The following is an 18,182-nucleotide window of genomic DNA, read 5'->3' on the forward strand; positions in this document are numbered from 1 at the left end:
CTATTTCCTTTTTGGTCTCCACTTTATATATTTGACTCCTCTTACTCTTAATCTTACGATATTAATTTCACATCATCCTTTTTTTATGGATCTCTTACTTAATACAACTGCACATCCATTTCATCCCCACCATATTTGTTCTTCGAAATCTAAGGATACATTCAGATACAGCATCATGTAAACATCATTTCAAAGCTTCCCACATAATACATGAAGAGTTAGATAGGAAGTTTACTCACCGTTTCTTATGCTTTGATGCTGCTTTTAAAATGCCTCTGTATTTTAAAAGCATATCAGGTAACCAAAAAAGTTTGTGCAGTTTTTCATAATAATAATTAAACAACTGAAAATTTTCATAAAATGTTTTATTCATTAAAATAAGCACCTTCACAATCTACAACTCTTTCCCAACAAGATACAAGTTTCTAAATTCCACTTTTAGAAAACGTTTTGTCTTTAGAAGTAATAAACCTGACAACCTCTGCTTCAATCTCTGTTTTAGTGGAACTGTCTATTTCACATGTAATTGTCTAATACCAAAAAAAGATGATAATTGCATGGAGAAATGTCAAGAGAATATGGAGAATGAGGGAGCCCATCCTAAAGCACAAATTTACTCACGGGTAAATAAGTAAATGAGGTTTTAATAGCACTTTCTTGTGATTAACTAGTCCTGTTTCTGAAATATTGCATCCTGCACACGCTCGAGTTGCATCGAGTAGATCTAGGCCATAATTGTATGGCCTGCAGCGAGAAACTCGTAGTGGACAATACCGGCTCTAGTCCACTACACACACAAGGTATTAACTGTGGGATGAAGCAGTGCCTTTGAAGTGTGCAGTACTGGATCATTTGATAACAACTAATGATAAGTTCGCTTCCTGTTAGGGTACAAGACCCATTTTTCACCACAAGTGAGCAAGTAATCCAAAAACAGCTCAATTTTATGACATGAAAAAAGTGATGAACAAATTGATAGTGAAGTTTGTCATCATCTGATAATGCATGTGGGACCCATTTGCTTCCATGATTTTCCCAGTTGATGCAAGTGTAAACGAATTGTTTTGCCACTCACATTAAACATTAAATATTGACATGTTAATATAGAATTATTTTCAACAGCAGCATGTAATTCTTCCTGAATGTGGTGCATCTTCAAGTGATTCATCATCAGAAACAAATTTTTTAAACCATTTCTGCACATTCTACTACTGCTTCTTTTCCAAATGCCACACATCTTATGGAATGCTTCTGAAGCCTTTTATCTGAGTTTAAATTCATAAAGCAAACAAGGCCAAATTACACCAGGTTCAACTGACATTTTAAAAATGTTCAAAGTCACAGAAAAGGAGTACACACCAAGATAAAGCACACTGATTGACCGATGTGTATCTGTGCTTTATGACACACATAAAAAAATTGTGCTCTGCAAACAACAACAAAATAAAACAAGTCATTGCAGTGAACTCTACCAAAAACCACACGAACGTTTTTGGTTACCTGACAATTGTATTCCACTACCATTGTACTGAAGATGTCTTCAATACTAAGGTAATAATTTGGCATCAATAAAATAGTTTACATACACCTATCCATCAGCCTTCCCATTTTTCTTCTCTTTCTAATTTTATATATAGAGAGAGAAGAAAACTAGTAGCACACAAGATAGTGTTCAGAACATTTTTATTTTATGGATCTCAAATTTTGGCTAAAAAGAAAACAGTTGACCAAGGAACTTGGCCACAGATGTGAGAGTTCTGAAAAAAAATTACAGGAGTGAATGGGGAACATTTATGGCAGAAATATAAAAAAATGAAGATAATAGATTATAATATTAATAATCTATTTATTAATAAATAGATTATTAATATTATAATCTATTTATTAATAATAGAGATATTTGTTAATAATAGAGAGTGTGAGAGCAGAGCTAAGCTCAGGTAGTATGGTTATTTAAACAGAATGCAAGAGGAAACTTTGGCAAAACAGGTGTTTTCTGTCAGGAGAAAGACTAGGGGGAAGGCCAAGATCTAGTTGGTTTAATGCAGTAAGAAGGGTCTTAAGAGAGAGAAGGACAATATTTGAGCCCTGACAGATATGCTAATTTAGAGAAAAAATTATCAATGAGTAATAATGCTAACTTGCAAGCAGTACTAGGATAAATATCCTGTATACTATACTTCTTAAGAGCATATCAGGAATTTGAGTAATCTTCATACCAAATTTGTTATTTAATTATTTATTTCCTCAAGGGCTCACTTTAGTGAGTACAGCAGCAAACCTGAGATATCTAATGCCGGACCATGCCTTACTTCATATAATATACATCAGCACTTTTCATTCTTCTTTTTTTATCCTTGTTCCTTTCCCCAATGATACCATAGTATTCAAGAGTTAAGGGGTGAATCTTCATTTTAGTATACTTTCACATTAAGCAGTGGGAGTGGGCTTCCTTTTCCAGGTTTTCATTTACCTAGCAAGCTGAATGTATCAGAGGAATAGCAGGCCAGCTATATTAAACTCAACTGCCTCAGTGGGAGTGAGCTTTCTTTTCCAGGTTTTCATTTACCTAGCAAGCTGAATGTATCAGAGGAATAGCAGGCCAGCTATATTAAACTCAACTGCCTCAGTGGGAGTGAGCTTTCTTTTCTAGGTTTTCATTTACCTAGCAAGCTGAATGTATCAGAGGAATAGCAGGCCAGCTATATTAAACTCAACTGCCTCAGTGGGAGTGGGCTTCCTTTTCCAGGTTTTCATTTACCTAGCAAGCTGAATGTATCAAAGGAATAGCAGGCCAGCTATATTAAACTCAACTGCCTCAAACCCATATGGATTCTATTGCCAAGTGCAGAAGATGCTATTGCATATGGAGGAGCTGATGCACTGAATCTTACACTACAGAGATATGGTAAAAAAACTGGTTGTGTAAACACTAAAGATTCAAACGTTTCATAAGGGAGAAAAAGCTAGAAAGATTTAAATGGACTGTTGTGGATCTTTCTGAAACACTCTGGAGTGGACAAGGCCATATAAATTTAAAACAGTCAACATTATATTATACAGGTGGTAACGATTTGGCAACAAAGGAGTAGCTGTCATGGTCCATAGATCACTTTTGCACAGTGTTACAGAAGTTAAACTACAAGGAAAAAGAAAAGAAAACTCTTTTAAGAAATAAATAAATAATATAAATATATGCTAGGGATTGTTCACACTCAGAAGAAGAAGACTACATTTCTATCAAGAACTACAAGAGGAAATTAACAGATGACATAAAACACATCTGCTGATAATTATGATGATTTTAATGTCAAAGTTGGAATAGATGCAAGAAATGAAAGAGGGGAGCATTTACTTGACATCTGTAGGTGAAATAATATCATAGTAGCAAAAACCATGTTTTATCAAGACCTGCCCACAAATCAGTGTTTCTCAACTGCCAGACCATGGTCCAGTACTGAGCCCTGGCATCAATTATACTGGGCTGCGTGAGGGTCTCCTGGAATTTGTCATTTCATTTTTTATGAATAAATATTTTATAGTGTAAATATTTGAGGAGAATAATAATCGTGAATGTATTGAAAAGCTCAGACTCAGAACACCTAAATAACATCCAAGCCATGTATTTTTAAACATGGAAGCATTCATGAATAATCATAATTTTCAGACACTGAAATCTTTCAATATTCAGGAAAGGGAATACAGTTGTTTATGAAAATTGCCTGCAAGCTAATTACAATGGGCATCATATCCTCTGATCTCAAAAATGAAAAAAATAACATTTGTGTTGCAAACATCAGGGACCAATCAGCAAGGAAGTATAAAGAAAATTTTTCCAGTGAAAGTGAAGATCAAGGCAGTCTATATCTGGTTCTCAAATCTAGTAATACTGTTTCTTCGCAAGTTTGCATTACAGTGTGTAAATACTTGTTTTGAAACCAGAGTGCCGTGATTTTTTAAAAGTAATAGGCCTACAGATTTAATTTTTTTTAAATTCAAAACATTAATTAGTGCCGGAACTAGTGTTTAGAATTGAAAGATTCATACATTTTTATTTATTAAATTACATACTTTGCATATATAAATATTTGGCATGCATATGTGATAATGTAAAATTCGATGCGGTGAAAATCTGTATGAATATTTTCCGACATCGACTTTTACTGAGGTCACAAATCATGTGGAAAGAACAAGATTGTAAATTATTGCCTTTAAATTTTAAAGGAGAAGTGCTTATTGTAAACTTGTAAAACTAGTTAACAAAAAGAATGGTAGAGAAATTATTCGTAAATTATTAAAAAAAATATTGTAAAGGTTAAAATTGTGAAGTATATTGGTTTGATGTAACAGAATGCTAGAAGTAATTCTTTAAGTTAAGGGGATTAGACAGGATTATGTTGGCGACTTAAAAGTAAACAAAAATATTGAAAGTCGTTCAGATGTAGATTGTTGCTGCCAACTCTGAAGGTCAAAACATCAGTGATGTCATTTATTTACAGAAGAATTGGGGACCTCCAACACTAAAAACAAGGAGCTTCTGAATCATATAAAAGAGGCTGTTCAAGGTCTGTTAGGCTGGCTGTTCGGAAGTTTAGGTTGGAGGCTGTTCTAGGAGTTTGTTCATCTTGAGAAAGAGAAAGCACAGGAGAAGAAGGTCATTCTAAGGAGATGTATTTCCAATAGCGGGACGTGCCACGTGCGACCAGATATATAAATTATCCAAACCAGCTATCATACCTTCACTTAAATTTATTCACACTAGAAGAACTCACTCCTAAAAGTAAACTATTCCACTTATTTACTACTCTGTGAAAGGAAAAAGCTAGCTCTTACCCCTTTCTTGACTGTGAACAAACTTAACTTCCATGGATGCTCCCATCCATGCTGCTACACTAACTCCCCATTTATGGGGAGCTTAATGTAGAAGTTTCAACTCTCTACCTGTGTCATTCAGTTGGAGGCACTCATCTGACAAACACATGACACATTAAGTGGCTGTAATGTTAAAAATTGAGTTCTGCACAGTAAAAAAAAGTTTTTCACCAAAGAAGGGCTTTCTCCAAGTGCTATCAAACAGCGATTGGACGGTGTTTATGGGGAAGCTTCTCCTTCATATTCCACCATGAAGGAATGGGCTAAACAGTTTTGCCTAGGAAGAAAGAGCATCGAAGATGATCCTTGTGATGGTCGGCTGTGGAAGTGATGACTGAGGAAAATGTCTCTATTGTTGAGGAGGAACTGCTCAATGACAGACAGCTGAAGCTTAGAGAAATCTCAGCAAGGTTGGGGATTTCTATAACAACCAACTTTCACATCATTCACAAGAAGCTTCACATCACGAAGGTCAGTGCAAGGTGGGCGCCCCAACTTCTTTTTTCAATTCAGAAGGAGCATCGTGTGATCTGTTTTCACAAGTTTTTAGAGAGAGATATTGTGATACTCTTTTCAAAAGCGAATTCACAAAGTGGTGCAAACCAGGCAAAGCATTGTCAAGAAAAGCCAAAATCACTCAGTCCACCATGATCATGGCAACAATCTTTTGGGACTGCCAGGGCATTCTCTTCATTGACTTCAAGGAAATGAATACCACCGTGAATGCAGAATATTATGCTTCACTCTGGCACAACTGTGCGATGCCATAAAGGAGAATAGATGAGGATGCCGAGTCATGGTGTTTGCCTGCTGCACGACAATGCCCCAGTCCATAGCGCTATTGCTGTGAAGGACTGCATGCTGAAAGCTTCCAGGAGATTGAACACCAACCTTACAGCCCCAATCTAGAACCTAGTGACTACTAACTCTTCTTGAAACTGAAGACCTTCAAGGAAGAAAATTTGCAGAACACAATGAGGTTAAAGATACAGTTTTAGGCCATTTTGCAGACAAAACTACAGACTATTTTTTCAAGGGCATAGAAATATTAATTCAAAGATGTGAAAAGTGTGCTAAAGTAAAGGGAGATTATGTTGAAAAGTGACACAGTTGTTTTCTTTCTATCACCTGTAAAAGTTAGTCAGGCCACAAGCTTATGGAACTACTCTTGCACATACCCTTCCCCATTCACTATAAAAGATTCTAAAATTAATGTAACTGGAAATATTGAAGAAACAGAACACATCTGGTACAATTACGTCTCTAATATATCTCTAAGGAAGATAGCTTTCACCCATATATATATATATCTACCAGTGAGGAAAGACATAGCACTGATAATTCTAGAGGAAGACATAATCCTTTCACTTTAACAAAATGAAATCATTTGGAATTGACAAAATGCTCAGAGCTTTATAGCAATGGTGAACCTGGTCTAATTAAACAATTAACTAAACTTTTCAACAATATTATTTTCAGTGAAATAATCCCAAACGACGGAAAATAAGCAAACTTCTGCCTATACATGAAAAAGATGATGTTCAAAAATGTAATAATTATAGACTGATCACTCTCCTCTGATATTCCTACAAACTCTTTGTAAAAAACAATACAGAACCATCTAAATAACATTTATTAACAGTCAATAGAGAAAGAACATGCTGGCTTCAGGAAAAATAAATCAACAATTGACCATATATTTACCCTTCATAGCTGGGCTGAAATCGTATGGTACAAAGGGAGAGACCTCTATTGTTGTTTTGTAGACTATAAACAAGCATTCGATTCTGTCAATAGAGAAAAACTTATTCAAATGTTAACTGAGAAAAAACAGACTTTGAAACATTAAGATTTACTACTATCAGAATACAAGTACGATAATTCAACATAAAAATATCACAAAAAAAAAAAAAACAACTAAAAATCAAATGTGGAGTTATGCTGGGATGACCACCCTCCCCATGCTTTAATATTTTAATCTAAGAACTCACTAAAGAAGTACTGTCCTCAACTAAAAGAATAAGTCAACAGTAAAGTAATCAGACCCATCAAATATGAAAACAATATAGTAATATAAACCAGGGCTCAACAAATATGCTCACCCATGATGAGTAGCTGCAGCAGAATGGACAAAACCGAATCTTTTATTTAACTTTAAGAAAACAGAGAAGAATATCGTAATATAAAGGATCATTCTAGTAACAAAATTTAATGCAACAAATTATATTTTCAAAAAAACATTGTTGTTTTTACTGTTCTTCCTATTCTTATTATTTATTGACTTTTTCTTCTTGGAATCTCACACAAAAATGTTCTCCAAATAATGCCATAAATCACTATGGAACTCTTATTGACTTATTTCTAAATCACTTAAGGAATTGAACAATGTAGATCCCAATATAAATTAAATTACACTTTAATATTTCCGATATTTCGGCAACGTCACGTTGCCATTTTCAAAAGGAACTTACAAAAAGGCACGTGCATGCAGGCACTATAACACAGTAACTGAGAATGAAGAGATGAAGCTATTGTTCTCCTAGATGTCCTGATGGTGCCCTCTAGCAGGCTAAGTAGGTGTTCTTGGTCATTGGGCTGAAGGTCTGCTGATGTAAGCCTCCCAAATTTGGGACGGTCTCATACAAACAAATTTGCTAAGATTTGGAGAGTTTCTTAGGGCTGAGGCTGATTCCATAAATAGTCTTTCGAATTTGTATTTGCTACGGTGTATTACTACTGTAGCTTTCTTCCACCGTATTCTACTCCCCCCCCCCCCCCCCCAAAAAAATTAAAACCTACAAACCACAGCCCCCCCCCACACACACACAACAAAGATTACTCTAAATCCATCACCATTCCCTACATCCGAGGCACCTCGGAAAAAATTACCAAAATTTTAAAAAAACATGACCTCACCTCCTGTTACAGACCTTACAGAAAATTAGCATCCCTTATCCGTTCCACCAAAGACCAAGCACTTCCCCTAGACCTACCTAGTGTATACCAGGTCCTTTGCAGCTGTAAACTGTCTTACTTTGGCCAAACAGGCAGGACAGCGAATATCAGAATTCTGAACACAAGGACTACATCCGGTTTCACAAGTACAGACATTCTGGTCTTGCAGACCATGCTTTGGATACACACCACAGAATACGGTGGAAGAAAGCTACAGTAACACACTGTAGCAAATACAAATTCGAAAGACTATTTATGGAATCAGCCTCAGCCCTTAGAAACTCTCCAAACCTCAACAAATTTGGTTGTATGCGACTGCCCCAAATTTGGGAGGCATACATCAGCAGACCTTCAGCCCAACGGCCAAGAACACCTACTTAGCCCGCTAGAGGGTACCATCAGGACTTCTTGGAGAACAATAGCTTCATCTCTTCATTCTCAGTTACTGTGTTGTAGTGCCTGCATACACGTGCCTTTTTTGTAAGTTCCTTTTGAAAATGGCAACGTGACTTTACCGAAATATCGGAAATATTCATTAAAGTATAATTTAATTTATATTCGGATCTACGTTGTTCAATTCCTTAAGCGATTTAGAAATGCATAATGAACGTATAAGCCTGTTCACGAGAATCTTATCGACTTATTGTGAAACATCATTAAAAAAAAGGGAGGTAAGTACTTTTTTCTTTTGAGTAGGATTTTGCAGAAGTTGTTGAACCCTGATTATGGCTAATAATGTACACAATCTTCAACAGCAGCTTGCAAAACTACAAAATTATCATTAATTTACACAAAACAAAGATAATGAAAATAGAAAATATCTGGAAGATATACAGTTTTAATGGTTTTAACTAGGGACATACTTGACTTTAAACTTAAATGACATCAGTAACATTGCCAGTCATTTTCTTGGATGAAATTCCCCCCCTTCCAAAGGGGGAAAAATGATCTATCCTGAGCTTTTTTATTTTAAGATAGTTGGAAATGAGTGTAGGTCACTCGGTTCCAACTATCTCTTTAATCTCATCCTCCTATTATCTCTTCCTGTTGCTCTTTCTATATATGGGATACCAGATATCTGTGAGTGCAACATGACATACCCGTTGCCATTTGGATCTTTTAATGACCATTACAATATCTACCACTCTAGACTGGGCTCTGACCCAAGTACTGAGCTTCCTATTCTTAAACAGCACAGCTACAATAAAACACAGAATCTCCACAGCATGGACAGTGATGAATTAAGCTTAATAAAATTAAAAAAAAAAAAAAAAAAAAATCCTATAATTCTAGAAAGATAAATTTTATGAAAATATAATAATATCAATAGCTCTCTATGAGACAAAAACCTGGCCTTTAAAAAAGAAGCAGAGGAGATTGCTGGTTTTTGAAAAATGAAATGCTTCACAAAAATTGGTTATTGGACAGAACATAAGACAATGCACAAGATTTGTTGCAAGATTTGAATATCCCCAATTTAATGTCTAACACTGTAAAAAAGCATCAACTCCACTGGTTGGCCACATCGTGCAAATGGAACTGCACAGACTTCTTTGCTGAGTTTGAGGGTACTATGGAAGGTACAAGACAGTGGGGAAGAAGATTGACATGGCATGAAACCCTTAGAATTGCATTGTACTTTCAAAGCTGTTGGCATATGAAAGAGCTTGCTCTGGATAGAGAAAGGTGGATAGCTCTTATTCATAAGGGATAAGGAGCTTCTATACTCAACCCACTTGAGTACAGAAGAGACAAAAAAGAAGAAAGTAGACTGACAGCTTGTAATCTATTTATTGAGGAATATATAGAATGCATTATGAAAGAAATAGATTTCATCTATTTCTTTCATAATGAATTCCAAAAGGATAACTACCACTGGAGATGGTGCAGCCTTGTCTTATATCTGATTTTGCATCAAATCATCTTCCTGTATCTCCTTCAATTCTGACTGCTAACTTAATATAAAATAGGCTATATATTACTCTGTATGATGTCCCATTTACACTACACACTGTACATTTTCAACAGCTTTCATCTTGGAACCTTAAAAATTCTTTTTCTTCTTGTATTTAAAGCCAGTCATATTTTAACTAGTGTAATACTTAAGCTACTCTAATGATTGTACTCTCATAAGCTCTATAACTTTTGAAACTTTATAGTTTCAATATATTTAGCAGGATGGTAAAAAATTGATATTTAACATCTCAATTAAGCTATATTCAGATTTACATACATAATGCATGGAAATTATTGTTATGAGTACATTCAGATTTATGTTTCTCATGTAGGTGGTGGGTTTTCATCAGCCAGTAAATCACCACCACATTGCTTAGTGGACATCTCAAATGCTTGTTTGATCTCCAGAATAGTGCCAAAGGATTTTTTGTTATATGCCCATGATTTCTCAACTGTCTGATAGTAAAAATCTGATCCTGACAATTCCTACTTGTTCTCCAAGTTTTTCTACCACATTTTTTCTTAGTCTCTTCCCAACCATGCTTGCATAAAACTTGCTTAGAACACTTCAGCTAGGAAATTTCTCTGTAATTCTCACATTTTCTTTTCTTTTAATTTCATTTTCTACATGTAGGTACTATGAGAAGCTTACTCCATTCATTTAGAATTAGACCTTCTTAGCAGGGCCATTTGCATTATTCACCGTAGCTAGCCACTATAAAACTTTTATATCTCCATTTTGGGCATTTCTGGGTAAATATTATGATATGATGATATATTTCCAAATTTCCAGCTGCTTTCCAAATACCAGGACTCTGATAGCTTTTTCTATCTCAAGTAGGGTTTCAAATTCCAAACATTTTTTTTTTTAATCTACAAGAAACGGGAATGAGAAATTGCAGTTCTCAAGAATTCTAGAAAATTTTATTTTATTGATTTAATATTCACAATTTCTCTTAATAAGACTTCCTGTGTAGGAAGGTTTCAGTATTGAGACCACATTATAATATAAATAAGAGTTTAATAAAAATAAGCAATTAAAACCAGACACTTTTATTAAACTCCTTATTTATATTATAATGTAGTCTCAATACTGAAAACTTCCCACAGAAACTTATGTATACATAAGACTTTTTGTTGCCATGGCATGAACACAAAGCTAGAGAGGTTTACAAACTTATAAGAAATGTCAACAGGAAGTGGTAAACGAGATCAGTAGCAGTCAAAGATGAAACTGGTAAAGTATTGATGGACAAGACAGAAATCATACACAGATGGACAAGATATTGCAGTGAACAATATAAAAATCAACTAAATGATACTGCAACAGAAGTAATCAAAGAACTAAAAGCAATCTCTCCACCAGCAGAGATCTTTGAAAATGACATCTTGGAAAAGGAGGTGAATAAGGCTATAAAACATCTCAAGAATAACAAGAGTCCTGGAAATGGCAACATGATAGGCGAGATGCTAAAATATGGGGGAGAATCAGTTGCAAAAGAAATACATAAGCTATGTAATGAAATATGGAGATCAGGGTATGCCCCCCGAAGAGTGGAAAAAATCAGTCTTGGTTGTTCTTCATAAGAAAGGCAGTGCTTTAGAATGCACCAATTACAGAACTATTGCATTAATGAGTCACCGTGGCAAAGTGCTAATGAAAATACTAACAGAGCGCCTGAAGGGGCATATGGAGGCACATCTTCCGGATGAGCAAGTCGGATTTCAACAAGATCAAAGTACAGTGCAACAAACATTTGCACTAAGACTAATAGCAGAGAAAGCTCGAAGAAAGAACAAAAAGATATATTGCTGTTTCATGGACTTCCAAAAAGCATTTGATAATATTGACCAAAATATAACATGGGCTGTCTTGGAGTCCTATGGTGTGGACAATAAATTGATCCACCTGCTGAAAGATATAAACAGCCAAGCACAAACTAGTGCTTGGCTGTTTATATCTTTTTTGTTTGCCAAGGTTTATACCTTGGCAAACAAGGGGACCCAATATCACCAATCATCTTCATCACACACCTGGGAAGGACACTAGATAAGATTAAAGAAGAAGGTGGAGGCATTTCAATAAATGGCATAAGAATAAACTACCTCTGCTTTGCAGATGACATCGTCGTGATTGAAGAAGATGCAGCAAGGCTGAAACAGACATTGCAAACACTATACACAGAATAAAATAAATTTAGTTTAATCCTTTATCCAAGTGTGAGCAAACAAAGTTTGCACCTGAAAGTATCTTCAGGACCGGAGTAAGGTGGTACAATACCAGGCAACTCGTTGCAAAGGTGGAGGAAGCTAACATCACTCCTACCTCTGTATCTCCCATAATGCAAAACACATCTCCTTGCGGATACGTATAATGTTATGCATTAAGGGAAGGGCCACTACCGAGACTAGTTTTGACCTTTATTGAGGTATCTTCAGTGGGAGCCAGGCCCAAGCTGAGATACCAGGCAGAAGCCTTAGCAAGGTCATCTCTACCTATAGCAGTTGCCAAACGGTGTGCCACCTTTTTATTAAATTACTCTGGATTTGGAGAAAGCTGTTGAAAGTTTATTTTTCACTTGGTTAGACTATAATAAATTTAGTTTAATCCTTTATCCAAGTGTGAGCAAACAAAGTTTGCGACTGAAAGTATCTTCAAGACTGGGGTAAGGTGGTACAACATTGGGCAACTCGTTGCAAAGGTGGAGGAAACTAACATCACTCCTATCTCAGTATCTCCCATAATGCAAAACACATCTCTTGCGGATATGTATAATCAGGACATCACTGTGACACCACAATGATGTCCTGATAATTTTTACTTCTCACTAAGAGCAAAATTCCACGATTGTGAACATATTATGTACCTGCATAATATGAAATTCTCAAATTTACAACTATGGAAGGAAATAAAATACTAAAGTAATGAATTTATATGAATATGTTAAAAGTATGATGTTTTGTGAAGAATCTGCTTGTAAAAGATAAAAAAAAATAAAATAAATAAAATCCTTTTTTTTTTGTTGTTTGTTTGTTTCATGTGCTCAGCATACTTGAATTAATTCATGATAGATATACCTTTCCTGAAATTCTCAAATTTACCACTATGGAAGGAAATAACATACTAAAGTAATGAATTTATATGAATATGTTAAAAGTTTGATGTTTTGTGAAGAATCTGCTTGTAAAAGATTAAAAAAAAAAATCTTTTTTTTTGTTGTTTGTTTGTTTTATGTGCTCAGCATACTTCAATTAATACATGATAGATATACCTTTCCTGACCTAATAAATAATGTAAGATTGTGTTAACAATTTGTTTACATCTGGGCAACTGTGAAGTTCAATTCTTAATGCCACAAGTATATATCTTTAGTATTATTCACACAGACATGAACATAATTCTTCATTTTTCAATAACTGTCATTAACTAGAGTACAAGAATTTTATTTTTGTGTTTTTTGTTATGTTTTCTGTTATTTTCCTGTCTTTTATCATGGTTCTTAATTTTTTTATTTTTTTTTTAATATTGAAAATGTATCATATGTGCTGGTTCATTAAATGCACTAACCAATTTAATGGACCTCTCACAATACATAGTTACTTATTCTGAGTACTGCATTTATGATATCTATTTTGAGGAGGTACAGCAGATATATATGTATGAAACTTTTGGAATAATTCTTCGTCTTCACAAACTAACACATACTAAAATATTGTGTGTGCGCGCATGCATGCATGCATACAAGCATGCATTATTACATTCAATAATATAACTCCTTTATCATGAACTTAATACACGTCATCCTGTGCATTTTAATTTGAGTAAACAAAATTCTATTACTAGTGAATTTTTAATGTAAATGAGAGAACTTAAAAAAAAAAAAAATTCTGAATGAAAAAAAAATTTCAATCAATAAAGAAACTCAAATTAGTTCACAATCCAATATGAAATAAAGAGTACAAGGATTGTGTTTTTCATAATACTTGTACTTTATATACTTATACAAGGATTTCATAATCCTTGTGCATTAATTCTTGCAGGAAAAAATCTGCAAGAATAAAAAAAAAAAAAAAAAAAAAAAAAAAAAAAAAAAAAAAAACTGATGAAGATTGCAATTGCAAATACATATTAAAATCATATAAATTACCTACTTGAAATCTTTCTGGAATATCTGTTGCTCTAATTTCATTATCCAAGTCTGTAAAATGACCTCGTTCAAGTTCACTTGGTTCAAATACCTATTATATAAAGAGATGAAATATTTAACAACACTACATCAGATATTTTATATAAAACTAATTCAAATTTTAGGTATTAAATTCTTGTAACTTTCCAAAATAAAATGTGCACAAATTCATATAGAGAGAAGATGAGAGAAATAAGAAATCTTATTGACTATGTTATTGTTCACAGCGATGCCACAGGATTCTATAAGACAACTTGACTGAGTTTTGAATATTATTAACATATGCCATTTTCCTCAAAATTAATTTATTTAACAGGAATCCAATATTGTCAAATCTTAAATTTCAATTTTCTAGGACACTGTTAACTGCATCAATCCACCCAGATCCTCCCCTGGATCTTTTTCCACACATTATGGAATCAAACAACTGTTCTAACTTTTCTTCTCCCATTATGTTTAAGTGACAATACCACATTAGATTAACTCTGTTTTCACACATTCAGGAATATTAACAATGGCAAGTTCCCTCCTAATATTTTCATTTTTAATATGACGCTGCCATCTGTTCACTCTTCTATCTAATAAGTTAAAACTGGTTTGAACACTGCCCTGTATACTATACTGCTAGTATACAGTATATAGTTAAGTGTTTGGACTAATGTCTCTTATTCAATATAAATTTATTTGACTGGTTTATTTGATCTAGACATATGAAATGTTGTACTTGTTCTATAAGTTCGCCATTCGGGATATAGTTGATATTTTCTGTGTTTTCCAGTCTATTTTCATGGTTCTTGTCTTTTTATTGCTTACTTTCATGAAAAAATTTGTTCAAGCAGCTGTTCAATCTAGTTAAAGAATCCTGCAAACTTGCATTGCAATACAGAAATGCTGACAGTAATAAGAGAGATTTTAATTTAAAAATGGGTAGTGTTATGGGGACATGGAAAGAGTAATGGGAAAATTTGGGAATCATGAAAGAAACAATAGAAGCAATAGAGTCCATGAATTTTGCAAGACAGCAAGATTAGTAGTTACCAGCACTGACTTGATGAGGATGAAGAGATGCATGAATGAGCTGTTGTTTAAGAAACATCCATGAAACAAAATTAAAATTTTCTTATTTTTATTAATTTTTTAAATTTCTATTGTGGTTTCATTTAATTTTCTGGTAATACTGATTTTGCTTAGCATACTTGGTTATCTTGTAGCTAGGGTTTATACAAAAACCGACTTTTGGAAAAACCAGTTTTCAAATTCCATTATTTCCAAAAAACGATTAAATCAGTTTTCGAATTTTTACAAAAAATATATATATAATTAAAACAGTAAAAAATATTTATACTTATTTTAAAATTTTTCAGTTTATTTAATATTCATGGAACTACAAAAATATAACAAAATAAAATATGCTCCACACAAAACCAAATTAAAACAAAACTATAATAACTAAAAGCCATACAAAATATAAATTTTTATTTCATTTAGTATTTTCTTCAGGAAATATGATTTCAAAAAACACAAAATGTCCACTGAACAATTACTTAATCTTGTTCTTATTCTAGACTCAAAATAGAAATACCTAAAATAAAATAAATAAAACTTAAAATAGAAAACTCTCTCACTGGCTACTGAACTTGGTTTTGTTTTCAGGGGGCATCAGATAATAAATCTAAATTCTTTGTTCTTTTATTGGTTGCCTCAAATAGTGAAAATTCGGCCTTCAGTGTTTTCAGATTTGATATTATTTCTTCAGGATCCTCAACAAACCTATGAAATGATTTTTCCGTGGCTTCTTTTAGAATATTGCCCTGATTAATTTCTCCATCTCTGATATATTCATCATCGAAATCTGTTTACATACAAGAATTTGAATATATTCTAGACAATATTTCACATAACTTAATGATATCGAGTTTTGAAGCTAATGGAAATACACCAAATTTCTTTGTTGAAATGTTTTGTGGATTTTGCAAATATAGTAAAAGGCTACCAATCCAATTTGTACTTCTAAAGCATTTAATAATTTGGAAACTAATTTCAATCTTTAAATATTTTAGTTCATTTAACAGAAATTCCAATATGCCTTCACTTGTTAATAAATTGCCACCTTGTCACCCTAAGGCCTCAGCTACTACACGTACTGGTCCCTACACTTTAAGAAGCGCCATGATTTTATTATATTGAGTTTCATTCCACATATGAGAAGCATCAATATCATTCAAAGCTAAAATAGCACATTCTTTTAATGTATAAATCTTTCAATCATAGCCTCTAAACTATTCCATCTTGTTTGGCAATCAAGAATTAGACTCAATACGTTTCCTTTTTCTTGTTTTACATAATTTTGAAGGATGCTATCTCTTACGGGAGATTTTTTAAAAAATTTGCATATTTTTTTAATTTGGGAAATTGATTGTTTGTAATTGTCAGACAACATAGGGAATCCACAGTAGTTATCTAGATCGAGAATTTAAAAAATCCTCACCATAGTCATCATAAGTGTTGACTCTATGTCAATTTCCGATTCCTCCCTTGTAACATATACATCGGTTTCAAGTCAAAATGCTAACATTTTTAATTAAATAATTAATTTTCCATATTAATTCTAGTATCTTAAACCGGTTTGTAAAATCGAATTTCACAAATTTATCCGAAAAACAGGTTTTAAAACCGACAAACCCTACTTGTAGCTATTCATAATAATTTTTACCAAAACTTCTACTGTTTTTACTAAAAATTTCAGTTCTTTTCTAGAAATTGCTGTTTCCACTGACTGATTTTCCCTTTAAGTCCTCTCGTGACTGTAGGTAACTTTGTAGCTTTGCTCACAAAGTACTCCTGATGAGATTTTTACATGCAGTTCATCATTACTTTCTCCAATCCCCGAATTTATCCAGGCTCGGAACTGGCATGTGGCTGGAACGTATTCATGATTGTAATGATTGTAATCCATGTGTGTTCATGGCGCCAGTTTGCCTGTTTTGAGGGATGAAACACCAGTTTCCAGGTGAAAAATCCCCCTACTCCGTATGAGACCGGGTAACTCACCGTTAGTCGAAAAAGACCAGATAAGAGTTTCTCACGTCATGGACTGGAATTGAACCCAGGTCTTTCCGACCAAAGGGCTTCGTCTATACTGACTGAGCCATGGAGGCTCCACTGTTTCCACTAATAACCAGAAGAGTTATTTCAAAGGAAATCTAAAAACTGAAATATGCATAAATCAAGCAGCCATAATGAACTATGAGGGTGGTCTCAAAAGTTCTCGGCTTAACAATGGAAAAATGAATTTATAATTTCAAAACTACTTTTATTTTTCACCATAATCTCCTTAAGACTAATACATTTATTCCAGCAATGCTCCAGTGCCATTATCCCATCCCTGTAGTGGCTCTCAGTAAAATCTGCAAATTACCCCTCTACAGCCACAATCACCTCTTGATTCGAAGAAAAATGCTGACCAGCGAGGAACAGTTTTAGTTTTGGGAAGAGATAGAAGTCAGAGGCAGCCAAATCTGGAGAATAAAGTGTGTTCCAACAATTCATGGGCAAATCACTTAATTTTCACATTGCCAAACCGGGTCTTTTCTCACGAATTTTTTTGTCGTCTGGTTAAAAGATCGGTATAATAATATTCCTTGATTATTGTTTTAACCTTTTCAAGATAATTAATAAACAAAATGCCTTGAGCATCCCACTGATGCCAAGACCTTGTCTTCTTTGGTGTGCTGAACAATGGCTTCTGTCCACTGTTTTGACTGCTGTTTGGATTCTGGTGTGTAATGATGAATCCAAGTCTCATCCATAGTAAAAAATCGATGCACAAAATCAGTTTTATTCTTGTTAAAAATAAAACTGATTTTGTGCATCGATTTTTGATCTGCGAGTGCGTTTTTGATCTGCTGTGAGCAAGCATGGCACCAATCTTGCTCAAAGCTCTTTCATTTGCAATTCTTCTTCATGCAAAATGTATCCCACAAGTTCTATTGAAAGGCCTATAGTCTCAGCGATTTCATGCACTTTGACTCACCGGTCATCCAATACCATATCATGCACTTGATCAATGATTACTGGTGTTGTTACACTTTTTGGATGTCCTTCACGTGGATCAAGGCTGGTACTACCATGTTTAAACTCGGCAGCTCATTTCTTAATTGTCAAAAATGAAGGAGAAGAGTGCCTACAAACTTTTATGAACTTCCAATGAAT

General features: G+C 34.1%; 1 protein-coding gene across 1 annotated transcript in view; it reads right to left on the reverse strand.

The window, feature by feature from the left end:
- The window catches only part of Spt6 (transcription elongation factor Spt6), a 651,062-nt gene that overhangs the window by 435,028 nt on the left and 197,852 nt on the right, over positions 1-18,182 (reverse strand). The window contains exon 11 of the mRNA XM_090401053.1: positions 13,936-14,022. Within this exon, the coding sequence (XP_090257179.1) occupies positions 13,936-14,022 (87 nt within the window). The remainder of the gene's footprint in view (positions 1-13,935; positions 14,023-18,182) is intronic.

The sequence above is a fragment of the Typopeltis vanoorti genome, chromosome 11 (assembly GCF_054136105.1).
Source record: "Typopeltis vanoorti isolate ZY-2024b chromosome 11, IOZ_Tvanoo_1.0, whole genome shotgun sequence".
Classification (NCBI taxonomy): Eukaryota; Metazoa; Arthropoda; class Arachnida; order Uropygi; family Thelyphonidae; genus Typopeltis; species Typopeltis vanoorti.